The sequence below is a fragment of the Manis javanica genome, chromosome 8, assembly GCF_040802235.1.
Source record: "Manis javanica isolate MJ-LG chromosome 8, MJ_LKY, whole genome shotgun sequence".
NCBI lineage: Eukaryota > Metazoa > Chordata > Mammalia > Pholidota > Manidae > Manis > Manis javanica.
Window position 1 is genome coordinate 26,543,383 of NC_133163.1, and position 23,058 is coordinate 26,566,440.

Consider the following 23,058-nt stretch of genomic DNA (forward strand, 5'->3'; position numbering starts at 1 on the left):
GTAACCTCTACATCTTCTCTTAAGTACTGGTTTAATAACCAAATCAGAATCTTTCCGCCCAGCCTCTCAAAGCTTTCCTCTCAAGTGCGCAAAGTCCCAGGTATCACCAAGGCAGCAACGTGCTGTAACTGTGCACCCCCCGCCCCCGCCCCGTGCGCCTCGAGGCTGGTGGGCGGACCCAGAGGAGAGCCTTGTGGCTGTTTCCTATTGGGACTTGGTTGCTATGGTATCACCGACCTTAAAACTCGCGGGTACCAATTCCGGAAATTAAAGGAGAATTACTTCCAAGGTTTCCTATATTCGTCATGGCCGACTGAGTAGGCACTAGGCTGAACAAAACCAAAACTTTTATGGAAACTTCTGGAAAACCTCATTTAACCACTTTAACTTGTGGTTATAACGTGGTACCATATCCTTTCTTCCTTTTCGGAAGATTTAATATATTTTTTCCCTCTATTTGCCCGTCTCCAAAATGGCGCTGACGGCACTAGTAGGTCAAAGGTGAGTCACGTGGACTCTCTCGGTTCCGGCGCAGTAGAGACCGGGGGTGGTGGACAGTCTCCGGCACCATGTCTGGTTTCTCTGGCCCACAAGCCCAGCGTGGTCCTTGTCCATTAGCGTTGTTGCTTTTACTCCTGCTCGGCCCCAGCTCGGTCCTGGCCATCTCCTTCCATCTTCCTATTAACTCGCGCAAGTGCCTCCGCGAGGAGATCCACAAGGACCTGCTGGTGACGGGCGCGTACGAGATCACCGACCAGTCTGGGGGCGCTGGCGGTCTGCGCACCCACCTCAAGGTGCGGCACTGGGCGGCGCGGGGCGGGGAGAGCAGACCACCGGCGTCCGCGATGGGAGGCCGAGAATCGGTGGGGGCGGGGTGGTGGTGATCAGGCGGGTGGAGGCCTGGAGGGCGGCCTGTCTCCTTCAGAGCTCGAGGGCGGGCTGTCGAGTCCGCCCCCTCACTCTACTTGGCGTTCGCAGGGCGGGGCTCAGCGCCAGCGCTAGGGAACCCCAAGGAGGGCCGCGACGCCTTGGTGGATGTGGTAACGGCTGAGGCGCGGCGGCCTCGACTTTGGGTCCTTACAGGGCCCTGTGCTTGTTTTGCTCTTCGTTATCTTGAACTGTAACTTGGTTCTCCAAAGAAGTCTTTGGGTGTTGAGTGTTCGTGGGGATTGGCATAACAAGACACGTTGATAACTGGAGGAAAATGGAGGCATTGAAGCTTACTGTGAATAAAACCTACTACTTTTCGACCATTACCTGTGTCAGGTCCTGTGTTAGTTTACATACACTGCAATTTAGTTTATACACTAGTCTGTGAAGTAGGTAGAGTTAGCCCCATTTACACATGAGGAACGTGGGGCTTAACGAAATAAAACTTGTCAGAGCTGGAATTGATTCTTAATTTGGGAATTAGGTAAGATAAAGGAAAAGTGCTGCAATCTTATTCTCTCCTTGCTCCTTTTTTTTTGTAATGCCTGTCGTTGATTTAAAGTTGAGCATTGGCCACAAAATGGTCTGTCTCTTCTAGTCTTTACCCTTCTGGTCTCCGGAGGAGTCTGAACTTGGCCAAGTTTTATGTAAATTTACACGATACTCTTGGATGGTGACAACTAGTACCATAATGTCAGTTGGTCCCATTTTGCAATTTGGATGATGGGACCTGATCTTTGAAACAAAAGTGTAATTTGATACTAGTCAAGATTTTATTGCATTTTAGGTAATTTTATTCTTTCACAATAACCACGTGTTTTTTTGTTTTGCAACAGAATGGATCTGAGACTAAATAGGAAGAAACATTACTTTTTAATAGCTTCAGGTATAATAAGACTGTAATTTATGTTTAAGGTATTGGAACCCGGTAGCTATTTTTACTTTGTTTGGGAGATAGAAACTGTTTTCAGGGCTATTGCTCAGTGACTCATCCTTTTATTATTCTCTCCTGGTACCAAATTTCTGTCTGGCCAGGAAAGGCAGTGATGGCATAATGTTACAGATTTAGATGTAACGTTTTGGGGGTCACGTTTCTGACTCTTCAAAGGATAGAGTGCATAAAATGAAAGAATTGAGCAGTGGGGACTTTCCTCTTACTGTTGCTCCCCCTGAGTGTCCTTATTATTTAAAACCCTTCAGTGGCTCACTGTTGCTCATCTGATTAAGTTTAAATTTCCCAGCATGCTCTGTAGTGCTTTTCATGATCTGGTCACTTTAGGTACTTGGTCACTCCCCACTTTGCATTTTTCATATAAGCCACCATGAATAGTACCCTAAGATCACTTATTTTTGTCATCTGTATTGTAACTTTATATTTTGTCTTCCTTATTAATGACTGTTAGTATCCTGAGGACAGGAATTATTTTCATGTTCATATTTTCCAGAATGTCAAGCATACTGCCTTGCTTCTAGTAAGCACTTAAATACAGGAAGTATAGTGTAATCTTTTGGGAATTACATCTGTATCCAAGGTGGCTAAAGGGACCTCAGCAGCAGAAGTGCATTCATCTACAAGCTAGCGTTTTGTCGTCACTCAGTTGCTCTCCCTATATCTGCTCTGTTCTCTTGCTTAATCGGAGTATTCCTGGTGTCCTAAACCCAAATGCCAAGTAGGGAACATAAGGGAATGAATTGGGTCAAGTATAAGAAAAACAGCAGCGTTGATTGATAAATGAGGGTAATTGGGAGTAGTGGAAACTGTTCATTTAAAGGGGGCGTGAATCTCTAAAAATATGGGCATAATCACAGTGTTATGTGGCTATTATCATACTTCACAAAATTAACAATAATGCAGTGAAGTAATACCCAGTTCATGTTCAGATTTCTCCATTTGTCTCAAACATACCTATTTAAAATTTGTTGTATCTCAAGTGTTTCTAATCTGCAGCAGACTACTTTCCTTCCCTTTTTCTTTTGCTTGCAGTTGTATTGTTAGAGTCATTTTCCTTAAAGAATGTCCTGCATTTTGGTCTCTTTGCTTACTTGAGGTATCATTTAACCAGTTCTGTCCCCCATATTTCTTGTAAAAAGAATTAGCTGTAAAGATATAATTAGATTCGGGTTTACCTTTTCAGTGAGGGTACTTATGGGTTGTGGTGTGTACTTCAAGTGGCAGAAAGGCAGAGCAGCAGTATCTTTTGTGCCCCTTAGAGCTGCTGTGATTGATCAGTGGGTTCAGGTGTGTATGTGTTAGTGTCCTGTTGCTACTATTACAAATTACCATGAATTTGGTGGCTTAAAAGACACATTAACAGTTGTAGAAGTCAGAATTCCTAAAATCAAGGTGTCAACAGGGTTGTATTCCTTCTGGAGGTTTAAGGGAGGATACATTTCCTTGTTTCTGGAGATCGCCTGAATTCTTTGGTTGATGACCCCTTCCTCCATCTTTTCTTTTCTTTTCTTTATTTTATTGAAGTATCGTATTGATATACAATCTTACAAAGGTTTCTCATGAACAACATTGTTGTTTAAACATTCACCGGTATTATCAAGTCCTTACCCTCCTATTGCAATCACTGTCCATCAGCGTACTAAGATGCTATAGAGTCATTACTTCTCTTTTCCCTGCTGTGCTGCCTTCCTGTGATCCCCCTACATAATGTGTGCTAATCATAATGCCCCTTCATCCCCTTCTCCCTCCCTCCCTCCCCACCCACTTTCCTTTTGATAACTGCTAGTCCCTTCTTGGAGTCTGTGAGTCTGCTGTTGTTTTGTTCCTTCAGTTTTGCTTTATTGTTATATTCCACAAATAAGTGAAGTCATTTGGTACTTGATGACCCCTTCCTCCATCTTTAAAGCCAATAGCATAGAATTTCTAAATCTTTCTCTCTCCCATCCAGCCATCCCTCTCCCCTTCTGCTTCCATAATGATCTCCTTCTCTGACCTCTCCTGCTTCCCTCTCTTCTTTACAAGGACCCTTGTGATAACCTCCTTATCGCAAGACCCTTAATTTAATGACATCTGCAGAACCCCTTTTACCACATAAGAACATAAGCACAGGTTCTGAGAATTAGGATATGGACATCTTGGGTGAGACGGCATTATTCTGCCCACCAACGTGGTAACAGTCTGAAGCCTCCATTGTAAAGCATCCCGTTAACCTTTCACTTAGGAATCCATTGATGACTGTTCTCTGAATGTATTGTTGCATTAAGGTTGTGAAATGCTGATTTTCTAATTCTGTTATTCCTTCCATATTTATTAGCTGGAATTATTCCTTAAGAATTCATCAATCAAGGGGCTTGGTTACCCTGAGATTTGTAATTCATGTAAGAAAGGCAGGATAAATACAGAATTCATTCCTTCTAATTGGCAATTTTCAGAATAAGGAATTGTTGCCCTTGTCATTCCCAATGTAGTCCAAAGAAGTTTTTTTTTTTCTTAAGTGTTACACTGAAATCGTTTTTTGTTGTTGTTTGCTTCACTTTTTAGAGTCGTCGTGTCAGTTGCATCAGTTGCATTTGTTCTTTGTGCTCACACACCGCTTTGGCTCCTGTATTCTTTTGACACAACCTCATTAGGTTTTGATAGCTTCCCTGTTTTGTGGAACAGCAAGGTGTCCTAGGCTCATCTTTCGTATGTCCATTCTCTGACCTGGTAGCAGCTATTCCTCCAAGGAATTCTGGTTCATTTTTGTGGGGAATGGTATTATAGAGACCTCAAGGTGTCATTTTTAACAATTTAATAAACTGTGCAGAGCACAGAATAAATTGTGGGTTTGAACCATCCCTGAGCATGGTTTGCAGCCTGTACCATAGTGTCTGTTCCCTTAGTTCCACTTGCTCTTAAATTTTAACTTCTCGTGGCCCAGACTGTGCCTCAAGGATTCTCTCTATGCATCATTTCGGCTTCTGAAGTGCAGCTCCTGTGTGCAAGAAATCTGATTGGCTCAGCTCCTTTTTATATGCCAAGCCACATTCTAGGTCTTTGAACAGACTGTTGTTGTCGTCTTTGGTTATATGTCTGTCCCTGGTTCAAGCAGCCGTGGTTTGAATTGAGGTTAGGAGGAGAACTGGAGACTTCCTGTAATGCAAAACCTGGCAAGCTGGGCTTGGCATTTAGTTGTTGCTTTGAATGAGGCAGTCTCCTTTGTGAATGTAGTGCCTTGATTGACCTAATACACCTTTTCCCTCATCAAGGAGCACCTTTACGTCCAACAAATATATCAGTGCTGTATATCACTCTATGTTGTACTTGTGTGTTTACCCGTCTCCTCCGATAAACTGTAGACTCCTTGAACAGAGACTGTGTCTCATTCATCATTGAAATGATTGTATCTACTACAGTGTCTGGCATACAGTAGGTCTGGCATACAGTAGCATAAGGAATGAACGAGCAGATGAATTGGCATTGTCCTTGCCTCATCTCTGAACTTTCATCTTTTTCCCTCATTTTTACTTTTCTCTCCCACTCCCCATTCTAAACGTCTAAACACCTTGCAGTTCTTTGAATACAGGGTCCTCTTAACCTGAACCAGTCTGTGTGCTTCCATTACATCCTGTTCTACCTGGCATTTTGTGAACTCCTTTTTCATCTTTGTGTCTTCAGTTTATTGTACTTTGTACACATTGTTGTACTAAATATTGTAGTCTTATTGTGAAGCCCTGTGGAAAGAGCCTGGCTCTGGAGTCAGATTTGGTTCAGATCTCAGCAGCTCCACTTAAAGGATATATGGCCTTGGGGGTATTACTTAACCTTTCTCCTTGGGTCCCTTGTCTGTACGATGGGGATGATAGATTTCATGGAATTGTTAGAATGATTGATTGAGATGGTTATTGTTCAGAGTTCATTATAGTGGGCCATAGATATTAGTCTTTTCTGTCCTCTCTGTTAAATGAAAATTGAATTGCTAATCTGACTCTTCTGCCCTATGTCATTGCAGTGACCAAAGAGAGGAATTCTGAGTATTTTATGATTCTCTTATTCATTCAATAAATATTTATTTAATATTTAGCATATGCGAAACCTAACTGAGGTCATGGGAGTGAATGGCTGGCAAGGTTCATGATCTCTCGTGGGGAACAAAGACAAAAAGCAAATTAAAAAATATACACGATTTCAGGTAGTGATAAGAATTATAATGAAAAATCAAGCAGTGGTGGGTAGGGAGTAGTTGATTGGGCAACAAGTATTTGAGTAGTCAGGGAAGGCCTCTCTGAACAGAGAGAGAAATGTATTGAAATGATGGGTGGGTCTCTACTGCAAAGATTTCTGCTTCTGGCTTATATTGAGATGTGTTTTGTGTTGAGATGTCCAGTTGAGTTTATCCCATACCATCCTTCCCTACTTATCTCATAGATTTTTCACAAAAGCATTTCACAAATAAACCAGGCTAAATAGTATCAGATTCAAAGACTTTGGTGCATGAAACTGAAGCATGAAGTACCATTTCATCATTCACAGTGAATATAGAAATTTCCTCATCACTTCAGGTCCATAATAAAAGTCTGTTGTGGAGATTGAGAATCTCAATCCTTTTGATATTGAATTGAAAGCCACATTTTCATTAAGACTAATTGATATCATAATTGTTTAATAGGCTCCAGTGCCATTTATTATTTAGAATGTTTGTTAATAGTGAAAATTGGAGGATGAATTAATTTTAGGGGATGAGATGAGTTGTTGCCTGAGCGCAATTTATACTCTGGAAATAGATTGCAGAAAGAGAAAAAACAATTGTGAGTTGTCGTAATCGTCACCAGAAAGGAAGGAAAAGCCTAACGGTAATAATTTAAATCATTTACACCTTTTCAGCCTCTTCCAAATCTAATTGTTCTAATATTTTTTCATTGTCCTTTTCCCAGAATGCTATTGCTAACTAAACAGTTCATTTTGTTAAATAAGATTATTTTTATTTTGGATATTATGCCCAGTTATGGTCCCAGTCTTTCCTAACTAGCTTATAGATGAGACAGCCAAGCAGATCATTTGAAGAGTCCAGCCTTGAGTCATAGGCCTACCGCAGTTTAAGCCAAAAAATTTTTAAGAAGCATCTTGGCAGTTGGGAAACCATTGGCTTACAACCCCTCCCCCCCATACACACACAAAGAACTGTATGAAAAGATTGTGTATGTGTGTTTTATGCTATAGTTTTGAGGTGATTTCACTTGGAACAATTATATTTCAGATTATTATTATTGTCTGTGCTGAGGGATGATCTTTTTCTGTGGGGAAAAATATGTCTCTTTCAAATTTATATTTGATGTTATATTGATAATATTGTCCAATGGCTAGAAACAGGTCCATAAATAGATGGTTTAGTATAGAAGGCTAATTGGTACATTAAAACATTTAATAGTATTAAAATCTAGGTTTTTTTTTGTATTATATACAAAATTTCTAGCCTTAAATTAAAACCTGACCATGTGTTTCCTTCTCCATGAAAGTTAAACAATAGGTTACTTCATTTAAGTCTCTCTTATTCTGTGAGCAGTTGTCCACAGCCTTCTCTGTTTTGAACTGATCTGGAGAAGGGGGCTGCTAGATTTTGAAATTGCTGCACTGTATATCTTTATGATGACTTCTGAAGACTGAGTCTAGTTTCCAGGAAAAGGAACAGATTTATAAAGTTAATCTAGTGGGGTGCAGTGACTTCTGTGCTGTTTCTTCTGTGAATTGCTGACTGGTGGTTGATCCAGAGCCATTCTCCTTCATGCATACTCAGCCTGGCAGTCTGGACAGTAGAGCTCTCTGTGAAATCAGCCAGCTGGCCACAGGCCAGAATTTGGGCTCCCAAACAAGCCTTCAACTTGAGGGAGGTTGATGTCATCTGCTTTATCCTGTGCCCCCAACCTCATTGTTCAGCGTAAAGTGTGGGAAATCAAGGGACTAGTTGTTAAGAAAGAACAAGGCTTTGTTTGTGCCTAAAAGGGTCACGCTGGAGGTTTTTACCGTAAATAACTTTGGCACAGTATGAAAAAAAACATTTGATCTGGCTTCACCCCCGCAGTAGTATTGTTAGGGCAGCAACTGGTCTTTCGTTCTCATCCTCTTACCCTTCCTCCCTCTCTTCTTTCCCCTTTATCCCCCTAACTCCTCCTTCCCAGCCAGTCAGGGGTGACGTTTTGCTTGTGTTGAGTTGGTGTAGCAAATGTTGATAGAGGCAGGAAGAGAGCATCTACCCATTATACCAGTGCCTCGAAATTTTCCATTTCTAATTCTTAACACTTCCAAAAGCCTCCTTAAGCAATACCTACTTCCGTGTTGTGTTATTCCATTGCTAAATTGTGTTGGAAGTTTGAAAGAATTTAGTTTTGCTAAATGCTGCTTGTGGCCTCTTGAAGTTTCACTTGGTTCTGGGCAAAATGTAGATGTGATCCTTTGATTTCAAGGATGTGGTTGATAGACTTGGTACTTGCTCTTATTTGAAAGATGAGGGTAAATTCCTGTTATGCCTATTTAATATAGCTTCTAGGTTAGCAGAGTTGTCTGTGTACTTCATGTTTGAGAACAGTGGTGACTTGTGGTAGCCTTTTGAAGTTATTTCTAATAAGAGTAAGTCCCCCCTTATCCGTGGGGGGATGTGTTCCAAGACCCCTGATGTCTGAAACTGAATAATACTGAATAAAACTGAATAAACCCCCCACATATACTGTGTTTATCCTATACATGCGTATCTATGATAAAGGTTCATTTATAAATTAGATACAGAAGAGATTAACAATAACTAGTAAAATAGAGCAATTACAACAATATACTATAATGAAAGTTATGTGAACATGGTCTTTCTCTCTGAAAGCTATCCTATTGTTGCTGTACTCACTCTTCTTTTCATGAAGTGACATGACAGCATACCTACTGATAAGATGAAGGGAGGTGAGTGATGTAGTATTGGGCTACTATTGACTTTTTGATGATATGTCAGGAGGAGGATCATCTGCTTGTGGGACCATGGTTGACTGCAGGTAACTGAAACCATGGATAAGAGAGAGGACTACTGTACTATTTCTCTAGTCTAACACTATAGCATCTTAAATGATTTGGTGTTCTTTCTACTCTTTGATGTCTTAGTTAAAAAATTTTATATATTAGAGTTAAAACCCCCATGGCTCAAATTTCACTTACCAAATGAAAAGTATAGACCCACACCCCCTGATCATTATGTATGCAAACCAATCATGTCTTTCCCTCTCCCCACACCTAATGTTGTTGGGTCCTTTGTATAGTTTATTACTTATCAGGTTAAAAAACACATGCAGAAAATGCTGGAGTCATTTTATATTTCTCACTATCCCTTGTTAACAGCTACAAGTTTTTTTGAATATTTATTCTTTTAGGCATTTGGTATCCCTTCAATTTCTAAATTTTGCTGCTGCTTCCTTGAGAGTTTACCTATCAGTCTTTTTCTCTCTGTATGCAGCAACCATTCAGGCCCTAATCATCCCTGGTTGAGTCAGTGTAGTGTACTTTATCTAGTTTGCCATCCATTAGGACTGTTGGGTTGAAAGAATGGCTAGTGACCTAAATGTTGGAATTCTGAGTTACCACTAAAAGAAAGTTATCATAATAACAGTAATGCTAACAATAACAATGACAGTAATGGTAATGCTTGCCACGTGCCAGACAGTGTTCTGGGCACTTTACGTATATTAAATTTAATCCCCATGATAGCCTCATGAAGTATGTTCTATTATTCTTATTTTACATATGAAGCACAGAAAGTTGAGGAACATATCCAAGGCTTCAGCCTGTAAGTGGCACAGTTGTGATTTGAACACAGACCTGACGTCTGACTCTAGAACCTTCAGTCTAACTGCTTTGCTGTATTGTCTCTGAAAGGGAGAAAAGGATAGGTGTTTCTGTTGCTGTTCATTTTTGTTGAGTGTATCGAGCTTCTGCAAGGGACTTCCTGCTCCTGAAATTCCTGAGCTGGTTATACAGGAGCTACAAGATTGATGGTTATCCTTAAAATAATAGGTACACATTGTGTACTTAGTGTTACACCACAGACTTCATAAACCTGAGGAAGACAAGAGTGTAGGTTAGAGCTATTTGAAGGAAGTTACATCTTCAGATTTTCACCAGCTATACCCGAGACTCAAGTTTGCTGACCTCTGCTGCAGTGGTAGCACTCCTGGCGAAGAAGTGGTGGTGGTCTTGTTTTAACATATTCTTGGACTAGTAGGATAGGCAGCCGATTCAGCAAATGAAAGCAATGTGTGACGTGTGCCAGTAGGGAGACACAGACTTGCCACATCCCCCATGGACACCTGTCATCTTACAGGAGTGGGTATAGACTTGGCCTCATAAAAAGTTTGTGAAATGTTTGTTTGGTTACTTGGCTCTGAGTAGACTGTAAATTTCTTGGGAATCGAGATAGGCGTGTGTATATGTATATGTGTTTAACTTCATCCTTCTGCATAGCATTTTTTTAATAAGCTTTTTTGTATAGTTTTAGATTTACAGAAAAACAGTAAAGGTAATACAGTTCCCCTGTACCCTACACCTGGTTTCTGCTATTAATATCTTATATTAGTATGGTATATTTGTCACAGTAAATGAACTAGTATTGATGCATTATTATTAACTAGAGTCCTTATTTTGTTCAGACTTCCTTAGTTTTTACCTGACACCCTTTTTTGTGTTCCAGGATCCTATCCTGGTTATATTACATTCAGTCATGTTTCTTTGGGCTGCAAAGAGATTATGACAGTTTCTCAAGGATTGCCTTGTTTTTGATGGCCTTGTGAGTGTTGAGGAGTACTGGTCAGGTAGTTTGCAGGATGCCCCTCTGTTGGGATTTATCTGATGTCTTCCTCATGATAAAACTGGGATTGCAGGTCTGGGGGAGGAAGACTGCAAGAGGTAAAGGCTTTTATTTTCATCACATCATATCAAGGATATATACTGTCAACATGATTTATCACCGCTGATACTGGTCTTGGTCATCTGGCAGAGGTAGTGTTTGTCAAGTTTCTCTACTGTAAAGTTACTTTTTTCCTTTTTCCATACTGTGCTCTGTGGGAGGACAGGACATCACTACGTGCAGCGCACACCTAAGGAGTGGGATATTAGGCCTGACCTGACTATACGTAAATTGAGAGTCTTCTGCTTGGGAGTTTTGTCTCTTCTCCCATTTGTTTGTTTAACCATTTGTATCAGTATGGATTCATGGATATTTATTTTATACTTTAGATTACAACCCAATACTACTTTAATTTGTTCACATTGTTTGCTCAAATTGTTTCCATTTTGACCACGGGAAGTGCTGTCATTTGGCTCCTATATCCCTTTGACATAGCCCCATTCTTGTTTTCCATTTTGTTTTGAGCACTGTGCTTTCTGGCACTACAAGGTACTCCAGGCTCATCTTGTATATTTCCTGCTCCAGTCTTGAGATCAGCCATTTCTCCAAGGAGCCCTGGTTCCTTTTATTAGTTAATGGTATTAGAAACCAAGATCTGGGTGGATAGTATTATTTTTTAAAAATCTTTCCTGGTTTTTTTTTTGTTTTTTGTTTTTTAAACACATGGGATACCAGCAAGTGGCCAAAAGTAGTCCCATCCTTCTTGCAAGTTTAAGATAAGGCTGGGAATTCTGTGAGTAGCAAGGGAGAAGTGGTAGTGCTGGAAAGAGCAGAGACCAGGGCATAGGAGCATTCATCTAGTTTATCAGATCCCTCCTCTGCATTAGGTCCAGCAGATTGTTACATATGGTCACTGTGAAAGCATCCATTTTAACTGTATTTGTATCTTTAGCAAGGCCATAGTTGAAAATGGAGAGTCTAATACTGGTTGGTCACAGTCCTTTATGAGTACCTTCCTGATAAATTGTTCTTTGTGTTTAGTTCCAGAAAAGTTATCTTTGAAGATAAATTTGAGTTTTCGTCAGAAAATAAATGATGTGTAACCCAACTTGTTTCTCTTTTAGTCTTTTAATCTGGCTCGCAGAAAATTTAGAGCCAGATTTATTGTGCAGTATCGTTTAGTGCCTAGTTATTTCTTCCTCTTGGTGAACTCTATTCTCTTTTATTCTTTATTGCTTTATTTGCCTGGTGTTGGGGCCTAACCTTCTTAAAGATCCTTTTGAAGTAGGTAGGGTATTATCTTGAATGTTTGGTAAAGGAATGGGGGCAGACTTCAAAAGCAGGACCTGCTCAAGATCTTGTTTTCCAGCCACTGCCTAGAATGGTCCAAAAAAATCCATTTCTAAATGAGTTTTATCTTCCCAGTGACCTGTATTCTCACTTACTTGACAGTTTCAGTGTGAGTATTCACATTTTCTTAACATCAGCTATTCTGCATATACAGTTAACACTTTTTACCTAATTTTTAAGTTGTGAACTTTGGTTTGCTTTAATTCAGAAGATGTTATCTAGAAATAAATCTTTATTACTTCCCACTCCTTGATGTCAAATGGGCAAATTTTATGGCTTAATACTACCTTTGTTTGATTAAGAACTGTATAATAAATACTGTAAGTGTTTTTTACTGTTAAAAGGGAATCCTTTAAAGGCTTGCTGTTAGAGTAGGTGAGAGTGTCACGTCATATTACAAAGGTGGTTGTTAGTCAAATTTAAGAAGAAAAAATACAACCTCTCAATTCTTGAGAAACCAGATAATCTTTTAATGTGATCTGTAACCAGAACATTTTAATTGGAGGAAATTTTAAACCATCTTTTCAGCCTATTAGACTTTGCCAGTTTTGGCAAGTCACTGAGTTTGGCCCAGTTTTCTATTCTCTAATTTTAGTTACCTGCTCATTTATGTAATTAGGTTGGGCTTAGGGCATGTGATTTTTTTCTTTACTTCAAGGTCAGTGGCTTAGTTCCTAAATTGTGGCAAAGTTATGAACTACATGAGAGACCTACTGATTTTTCAGGAAAATCCTAGAATCATAGAATGTCCAAGAGTCCATAAGAGCCTTACATGATAGGTTAAGTTGTCAGATTGCTTTAATTTCTTGATATCTGGGTAAATGCTCTAATATAGTTGTGTCAGCTAGAGTTCAGATCATAAGAAGAATAAAAATATGGAGTCCCTTAGGGAATTGTGATCATTATCATGCACGTTTTCTGAGAGCTGAATTTCATGCTGATAAAAGGTACAGGCAATGATGGGTCCTTTGCCTTCAGCCTCTTGTAAGGCATTTGAGTCTTTGCCCTAGCATGAATGCCTAATACAGTTTCGGATATCATAGAAAGAACCAACAAAGCAGTGGTTCTACCATGATTGTAGCTCCTCAGTACAATGTAGGAGAGGACAACACGAACAATTTTTACCCCTTCTGCGTACTAGTCGGAGGTGTGGACTGTGCTAGAGAGAGAGAGAGAGAGAGAGAGAGAGAGAGAGAGACACACACACACACACACACACACATGGCAGACTTCTTGATTTAATTTACATCAAGTATAGTACTTGATGACAGATTTTTGCCAGTGCCTTAATGAGAGGTTTCTTATCTGCACCTAGGCAGGCTCCTTTATCATCTAGAGAGTCTCCTGTCTTTAATAATTTTTTCGAAGAACCATTTTAATATCTTAGGCGAATGACAATCATTTTAGGAAATAAAAAGTTGGGCAAATATGTGCCACATCTTGTAAGCCAGATTAAGTTGGGTTGTTTGTCCTAGGCCAGTAACCTGTCCTCCTTGCTTGCCTGACCATGGAGATGATGACATCTGTGATAACTGTTCAACGCTGCACCCTTGATGCTTATTCCCTGCTAGCCTTTTCTGGTTTCATTTACCTTTAAACATTTCTAGCAACCTGTAGTCCTTGCCTTCCCCTTTAAGAGTTAAACTAGTGCAGTGAGTTTATTTTTATTCAGATATGCCTTGGAGAAGTTCTACATTTTATGCAACTTTATTCATAGGAGCAAATCCAAATTAGAATTTTTAGGTCAGCTTGGAATGTGAAAATTGTTATTCCTCCAGCCTGTCTTTTGCTTTTACAAATTGCATTGTGCTTGTGGGGGCTAGGGAATGGGAAGTGTGAGTATCTGATAGGTGGACAGATTCTGAAGCAAGAAAGAATCACCTCACACATGTGACTACACATTACTTTAGGATTTTATGAGTTCCCAAGTCTTTTTGGCTTATATGTGTGTATCTAAAGTAGTTCTTTGTTATGCTTTTTCTTTTAGTTGATGATTCAGAAAAAGTATCACATGAACAAGAGCCCTTTAGGAGTCTTCAGAGCTAAATATTCCATTGCAGATTATTTGGTAATTGCTGACTTCACAGCCTCTACCTTAGCCTGCCTGCTAATCCCTCTAAAGTGGAGAACGCAAACTGGACAGTGCTAAGTCCCACTCGACAGGACTCTCAGACTCTCTGACTCACTCCAACTTAAAGAATCTTAACATATTCTGTTGGTCTTTGTTGACTTCTGTGCATTCTACTCCTTTCAGACATTCCTTTTGTGGGGAGGCAACTTTAAATGTGGAAAGAGCATGGTTTTAGACTGCTTCAAATCTACCTACTCAATGTATTAACTGTGTGAGAATGGACGGGTTGCTAAGTTTCCTTATCCATAAAATAGGGATAATAAGACTGGCCTCTGTGAGATTGTCATGAAGATGAACAATTATATATGTAAAGTTGATAACATAATTTCTTGATCCCCTTATCCTTCTAAACCACTTAATTGCAAGCCTAAATCACCTAATACTTTTCTTTGCTCCTGCATCCTGGCTACTAGGGCTTGCCACTAGAAATCTGTGGTCTGTGATCTGAGCTGAGACCTCAGTGGTACCTAGCAGTTCTTTTATGTGCTTCTAGTCAGCTTTCTTCCTGTCCCATGCAGAGGTCAGAAATTCATGGCCCAGAAGAACTTGATTCTGTAGACATCTTTTGTTTGGCCTTGAGATAGTTTTTCAAATTTGGTATTAATTGGAAGTTATTTAAAAATAAGGAGATTTCAAATAAAAGTTAAATTATCTAACTTCTATTGAAAAATAGGATTATCTGAAAACCTGGCATGCTAATGGCAGTCATTGGTTTCTCCCTTGAGACAAGCCTATCTAGTCTTGTCTACCCCACTGTCCACCACACCCTGTGGACTTAACACTAGTCCATTAAACTCAGTTACATTGCTTGCTTGATCCTTATGGCATTCACTTTTGAGTCTCATCCTGTGGGCTCCCCCTCCTTCCTTTCAAATATGTCCTCTTTCCTCCATACCCAAATATCTCACCATATCTAAGTGGGAGAACTGGAATAGTGTCCTAACCCATCATCTTATCTCTAGTATTGTCCCTCTTGAATCTGTCTTTGCAGTATTGTCAGGCTCATCTTTCTAAACTACAAACTGAGTCACATCACCTTCTTGTTTTAAATTCTTCATTGTCTTTCTAGTTTATACTAAATGCTGTTGTAGTTCTACATGATCTGGCTGTTACCTCTCTAGCCACTTATAAGCTCTCTGTGCTTCAGTCTCCTCCTATGGAACATGGGGGAAATAATAGTTCTCACAGGGTTATAATGAAGGCTAAATTTAAAATGCATGTAAAGCATTTGACACAGCACTCAACAGTTAGTAGGTGTGCAGTAAATATTAGCTATTAGTATTATGATGATACCATGTTGTTGTTGTTGTTGTTTTTTCTGGACCCCACACCTTCGTATTTGCCATGTCTTCTATACTGAATGTCTTTACCCCTACTCTTCCCCTGATTGCAGCTCATCCTTCGGGAACCAGCTCTATGTCCCCCTCCTCCGTGATATACAACCTGGCCCTCTATAATCCTGTGGCATCTGCACATATGTGTAGGCATGCACTTCTCACATTGCAGTGGAGTCTTCTCATGAACTATCTTACACATCCTTGTATCCCCAGTGATCAGCACAGATCTAGGCATCTTAGATGCTTGACATATTAATGAATGATCCACTTCATTCATGGCAGAAGATATTTGATTAATATTACTGCTGTTATTTTGGGGAAATGTAAAAGTTGTGCCATAAAACCTTTTTTATTAACTCATCACTTCAAGTTTGTCTAGCAGTGATAACTATTCTTCAGTTAGTATGTTTTTTTCCCCAAAAATAAAACTATTTCTGACTGTAATTGAATTATATGTGCCTTTGTAGAAAAATCAAAAGAAAACAACATATAAAGAAGAAATCTCACTAAGAAATAACTAATGTTATTAAAGTGCTTTCAATACATAAGCTTATCTGTGTGCTGTTCAAATTTCTGTATTAAAAATTTCATTTATAAATGAATCTTGTTTTACGAACATCATTAAAACATCCAGTGTAATATAATGTAGCCACTACTTTTGTGTTCCACATTGCAAGTAGCTTCCTACCTTAAGTAATGAAATGTGCCTTCTGTTGGACAGCCATGTGCTCTACAAAAGAAGACTGAGATCTGATCTGTCATATTACTGTGTCATTCCTGTATTTTATATGTGACCATTCACTTACCAATATATGCTACTACTTCTGTGCTTATAGGCCATTCTTCAGGAATGGAGCAGTCTAAGTTTGGAGAACTAAAGCTAACAAGTTGTTAAGGAATTACCATTGGAGGAAGCCAAGAATGTCTCTCTTAAGAGAAACTTGTTTATCCCACTTGTCTCTCTCCCACCCCATGTAGCCATTGACATAATTGATATGAAATTTGTGGGAATAATCTCCCAGATCTTTTCTTCTCTGTGCACACCTTCTTTTCCTTTACTCTTCTATAGCAGGTGTTTCATTTCCACTTTGTGCCTTCACCTCCAATGCATCAAGATTTGTTTTACAGAAGAAATGTGTTCATACATATCTTTCTCCTTTCTGTAGTCTGTTCTTTTGGTAATTGTAGGCTTCCATTTTTGTGGCATTTCCCTTTCTAGGGAATGATACTGGGTCTGCATTCTATATAGGGAACTTTTGCAAATAAGTCCTATTTACATCAGCTTCTTGATATGGTAAGACATTGAGGAGCAGCAATGTATTTTAGCCTGAAATGTGGAGAAATACCAGTTGTATAGACAGTGTCTCATTCCATTTCTCCAGTTTCTGTAAGTTCTCTTCTTGTGTTTTACTTGCTACCTGTTCTTCATACTCTTTTTATTTTAGATCACAGATTCTGCTGGCCATATTCTGTACTCCAAGGAAGATGCAACCAAGGGGAAATTCGCCTTTACCACTGAAGATTATGACATGTTCGAAGTATGTTTTGAGAGCAAGGGTAAGTAATTTCCCTGAATTAGGATCTTCCCTCAAGTTAGAGCATTAACTTTCCCTCTTCAGCCAGCAGAAAGAGGAAATGAAAACTACATTTGCTGGGTTGTACACATATATAAGTGAAAGTTGGCTATTCGGTAGAGTTCTTTGCATGCAAAAGTAGGCATTTCTTGAATGGTATGATGTACTTGACTTGAATGATAGAGTTGAATTTGGTATAGATGCCAGAAAATAGTGCATTTATATGCTAATAACAGGTTTTTTTCTGTGTTTAGAAGTAGGGTCTGTCTGACAATATATGACAAGGTAGAAGCAGTTTGGTATCTAGAACACTTGCTATTTCCTAGTCTTAATATCTTACTCTGGATTCTTCTGTGTATCTCAAGGCCAAGATCCCCTAGCAACCTTTTGGTTGATTACCTGATGGCTTTTGTGCTCAGTGGTAGGTGAAAAAGCAGATTCCTTTTCACTCCCCATTTTTTAGCTTCAAGGACACTAGACTCTAAAAACTGTATGCATTTATATTTATAGTATTAGTTGGGAGACCCTTTGGGGCTGCAAGACACAAAAAACATAAACTGGCTTAAAGGAAAAAAAAAGACCATCTTACTCTCTGAACCAGGAAGTCGGCAGTGTGGTGCTGACCTTGGGCACTGCTGGATCTTGAAGTTTTAACAGTATTATTGGAACCCCACCTCTCTTTTAGTACTACTTCTTTGCGTGGTATGAAAAGGACTTCTACCAATTTTACATTTATAGACTGTTCAGAACATATGATCCTAGAAGAAGAGCAGGTACCACCAATGCCAGCAGATTGCCAGGAATAGCAGATCAATTGTCTGCTTTTGACAGAAACCAAGAATCGACTCTCATGATCTAAAGTTGGTCAGTTTAGTCTAAAAGCTAAGGGAGTTTGCCTGAGGTAAATGGAATAATAGATTAAGAATAGAAAATTAAAGGACTTTAACAGTGATTTCATGACTAATAGCCTTCTTCCTACCCCTGCCCCTGCCAGTTCCAGGATGTGTCAACAATATTCTAGACATGTCCACATGGTTGTGCCACTCTTGCCTCAAAACCAAGATATCTTAGATAACTTACAGAAACTGGAGAAATGGAACAAGATGCTGTCTATAGAAGTGTGTTCTCTTTCAGACTAGTTCCCCTCTCTCACCAGTATTACCACCATCCTTCCAGTTTCTTGGGCTCACAATTTTAAAATTATTTTTGTCTTTTCCAGTCAATCATCAAGTTATACTGATACTTCTTTCAAAATATCTTCTTTATTTGTTACCATACAAATCTGACCTCTTTTTAATTATGAATTATGTCATTATCCTTCTAACTGATGGCCCTGCTTTTAATTTATCCAAATACTGGTATCAGATTTATCTCCTGAAACATATCTGTTTATTAAATGCCCTTATGTGCCAAGAGCTCTTCTAGGTGTTGGAGAGATATCAGTGAATAAAATAGAAGTCTCTGCTCTCATAGAGCTTATATTTTCATTGAAACAAACAGACAGGAAATAGGTGTAAGCCAGGTGGTAATGAGGGCTTTGGAGAAAAAGCAAATACCTTGAGATGCTAAGCATGTCTCAGAAATACCATTTAGTGGCTTCCTCTAAATAGTATGTCACCTACTGATTGAAGTATTTATTTATGTATATTGTGTGTGTGTATCACAGCCTTCTTTGAATGTCTCATGTGTATAAGCTTTATGTTTTATATTCCCAGTTTTAAACTCTTTGAAGGTAGAGATTATCTTTTGTTCTGAATTTCTTATATGTCTGTGCTATGCATGTAGATAACTAGGAACTAATTTAAAATATATTTGCATATGTGTGTTAGCATTTGATTTCTAATTTCATTTGTGCTCTTTTTGTTTCTAAATGAAGACCTGATGCCCTACAGTCTTCAGAACTTTTAAAAGACTGTCTATTTGCCAGGCAAATGAAGAGAATAATTACTGAAGGGTCTTCTTACAAGGAATACCCTTTCGGGCCATGATGTCAGCTAAGGGATAGGCTGACTATTCAGTGCAAGAGATTGCAAGGTCTGGAGTCAGCAGCGGAGGACATGTGGTTTTGTGGCTACACTTGTGTTTGAACAGTGCTAATGTTGTGCTGTGGCAGAGATAGTGGGAAGAGTCTTAGGTAGAGAATATCTTGATCATTTGGACCTGGTGGGGCTGTAAGCTGTTTGGATTTCGCAACTTTTTAAAGAGGAAGGAGAAGCAAAAATTTGCATTGCATCTCTTAGGGGCAGCGCTCTGACCAGGATTACACATGGGCTTTGGGAGAAGAGACGCTCTGGGTGCCGTTTTGTGTTGTTAGTTTTGTTTGGAGACAGTAGTTTAATGCCCAGAAGTTATCTGTGACTTGTCATAGTTTCTTTTTTATTGGAATAAAGTTGTACAGCTGTCTTAGTTTATTGGTTTCAGATGTACAACTGTCTTAATTTCGTAATACTACCTATTTAGTCTTATTTCTGTTGCTTTCAACTTGCTCTTTCTAGTCTATCCAAAAGAACATCTTTACTGTCTTGAAAACATATACTTATTTCAAAATCTGAGCCTTTGGCCGTGCTTCTTCTGCCTTCTGAATAGAATACATTGTCCTCCCTTCACGTGGCTCCCTCGTTAGCAGAGCCTGTCCATGTCTCTTCCCCTCTCTAATCTGTGCTCCATAGCAGTGATTCTCTGAACCAAGTTTGTTATTTTGTAAAGTTTTATATTGCTTTTACGTTTTCACTATAACTGTTAACATATATTTTATGTCTTAGATCCCCATCAAAATATTTGAGGGCAGAGATGATAATTTCTAGCACAGTTGTGGCACCCAGTGACTTCGGCTCATTTCAGAAAACCTCTAGTATCTCTCAGGCAGCAGAGGGTACAGTACCATTCTCTGTACTTTATGGTCTCATGGAAATCCCAGTGCTTAAGTGACACTGTTTCTCAGAACTCCTAATTTCATGTAGGCAGTTTATTTTTATAAATCTTCAGGTGAATCCCAGGGGAGTGGGGCTGAGTAATTTTCTGGGACTCTGTCCCTTTCATCTCCTTGATGATTTAAGATAAGAAATCTGTTTTGATCACACTGCATCAGATTACCTTTTCTAATATGAACAGGCGCTGCTGGCCCTACTATCCCAAATAAACACTTCTCTTCCTAAGAAGCATCTCTGAGAAATATACTCTTATTGTCAAGTATTTTCTTGGGCTTTCTCTTTTAAGGGGTTTGTGGAAATAGTTTTATCTGTAACATTGTATTTATCCATTGAAGTGGTCTTGTATTGACCAAAGCGTTTGAATTAAAGTGGAATATTAGATTGTGTGTTCTTTTCAGTACTCATGTTTGTATTAAGTAAATCCAAGCTTAGCGTGTACTCAATAGTCCTTTTCTCAGAATTTGACAGGGCAACCTTTTCAGATATGGAAGAGTACCTTTTCAACCTCAGTTGGTGCCTATTGGTCAGTATGCCACTCAGTTGTATACTGTTTTGACTTGTGAGTTTTATTTCCTAACCCAATAAGCCTATATGTTTCCTCTTCTCCTATTCTATTTCTCTGTAGTACCAGCTACAGTATCTTGTGTCCTGCCCACTCAGAGATGTTTGCCAACAGCATGTTCTCTTGCTTTCCGGCACCCCACACAGATAGAGGCTTTGTCTGGAATGCTTGTGATTTTAGCCAGAGCCAGGAATTTTCTGCAGCTGAGGTGGGGGAGGCATTGCGGCTGTTTCCCTCTATTGAGAGGGTAGGAGTTAGGGAGAGAGGGAGGGCGGCTGGGTGATTTCCCAGAATTTTAAATATTCCACACAATGAATCCTTTGATTTCTTTCTCAGGAACAGGGCGGATACCTGACCAGCTCGTGATCCTAGACATGAAGCATGGAGTGGAGGCGAAAAACTACGAAGAGGTACATCCTGCTTTAACAGCCAGAGGAGGCAGCAGCTTGCTGTGCTAGGAGGTTTCTGGGACCTAGTCAGGCCAACAGGCTGTGGTTTTCTCAGCAGTCCTGTGACAACCAGCTACAATCTTGATACAAAAAAGTTGTATTAACAGCCTTGAACAATAATTCTGGCTGAGCTGTCAGCCAAATGACTGAACCAACTGTGTCATAGAAATGTGGTGCGATAAAACACTCAAGCACAGGCCATAGTGCTCTTGAGACGGAAGCCAGGTACTATTTATAATTTTTTAAAGTTGGAATTCATTTCTGTGATAACGTCCAAGGTTAAGAAAAATGATTTGTTTTTAATTCCTAAGGCCTTTATTCTTAAACTGACAGATATATATATATACACACACACACACATACATACATACATATATACATATACATATATGTCCCTGTCTCTATGTCCAGGGCACAAATTCAGTACCGTTTAGACTTGAACAACTGTTCTGCTGTTGAGAAAAATAATAGTCAAAAGTAGCTTTTAGTTAAAATTATTTCAAACTTTTAAGGAAGAGAGCAAGATGGAAGAAGAAAATTCAAGAGACTAGGGATAGTGATAGTAAATAAAAATTTTGTGAACAGAAAGTATTTTAGAGTATAAAAACTGATATTTGGGTGGTAGGGAAGTAGAGGTGTGCATAGAGTAAGGGGAAAGGAGACTGAGCCTTTGTGATTTCTATTAAGATAGACTTTGGGGGCAGCACAGAATGATTCTTCAAATGAAAAGCACCTTTGAAAAACCACAAGAACAATGTAAGACTGAAGGATTGATCTTTTCAGAAAGATAAGAGTATTTTTACCCAGATCAGAGTCTTTTTACAACGGTGAGTATGTGAGGGCATGAAGAAGTCGTGGCATACCAGAAATGTAAATGGCTTTTGAAGAATGTAAGCTAAATAAATGAAGGGAGGTTATTTTAAGTGATATAAGAGAATTTTCTGGGAATGACGGAACAGAAGTTGCCCTGTCTTTGGTCAGGACTTGGAAGGGAAATATCCTCAGATGAAGAAGATCGGAAGTGACTGGCTAATTCTGCAACAGGAAGTAGAAGTAGGATAGTGCAGCTTTTCCAGTCTTCCCTCTTTTTCCACTTCAGGTGTTCAATTGAGCAAATTAGATTGATTTATTTGTAGGCAGTAAACAAGAGTGAGTGATACAGTAGTGAATGGAAGATAGTTCCCAGTAGAGACTTTGATTTGCTTATTTCTGTCTCAGGCAAGTTTAATTAAAAGAAATAAAGAGATCCTGTTTGATGAACTTAAGAATAAATGTAAAAGTACTTTTAAAGCTTTCACAGTTCAGAAGGATCTTAATTATGTTTAAATAAGGTAGTGTATATTAAAGTGCTGCTGTGAGATAGAGTAAGTAAAATAGCTGTTATGAGGTGGAGAAATAGGTAAAATGATTTTCGGTTTTTGATTACTCCTGCTGCTACCTGACCTCAAACCATTCTCTAAGGAAGCACTCATTGAATTCCTACTATGTGCCATTTTACCTGTTGTAACTTTCCCCTAATATGATGGCTATCACTAAATGGTATATATTAAATAACAGGGCACTTGATTAGACATTAGGCATAGCTTGTTCTCTACTAAAACAGATGGTATTGTGAGTTTACATATAGAGTGGTGTGGACATCACTGTCCTATAGCATTTTAGAACCCCTATATTTCCTGGAATTTCCCCATCCTTGGACTTTGTTGACATCGGGAAAAGGCCTTTATCTTTCCTGACCTTTTGCTTAACCCAAGAGGGGAATCCCTAGCAGAAAGGAAACCACAGCACTTCCTTTGCCTGCTTCCTGCTTTGGAAGTCTGGCACATCCTAAACCTTTCTTTACTTGCGTACATGGTTACAACACAGCTCTACATACTGTTTCTTAATCAAGAAACCCCTGCCACTACTTCTTTGGCGACAAAACTCCTTTCCTCACTCCTTGCACCACCCCCCTCAACAACAAAAAAGGCAGATCAAATTGAGACACAG

The 23,058-nt window shown here is 39.3% G+C and overlaps 1 protein-coding gene across 1 annotated transcript in view; it reads left to right on the forward strand.

Moving 5' to 3' along the window:
* The first annotated feature begins 512 nt into the window (after positions 1 to 512).
* The window catches only part of TMED10 (transmembrane p24 trafficking protein 10), a 34,837-nt gene continuing 12,291 nt past the window's right edge, over positions 513 to 23,058 (forward strand). The window contains exons 1-3 of the mRNA XM_017669138.3: positions 513 to 794; positions 17,000 to 17,111; positions 20,957 to 21,030. Coding sequence (XP_017524627.1) covers positions 570 to 794; positions 17,000 to 17,111; positions 20,957 to 21,030 — 411 coding nt within the window. The 5' untranslated portion in view covers positions 513 to 569. The remainder of the gene's footprint in view (positions 795 to 16,999; positions 17,112 to 20,956; positions 21,031 to 23,058) is intronic.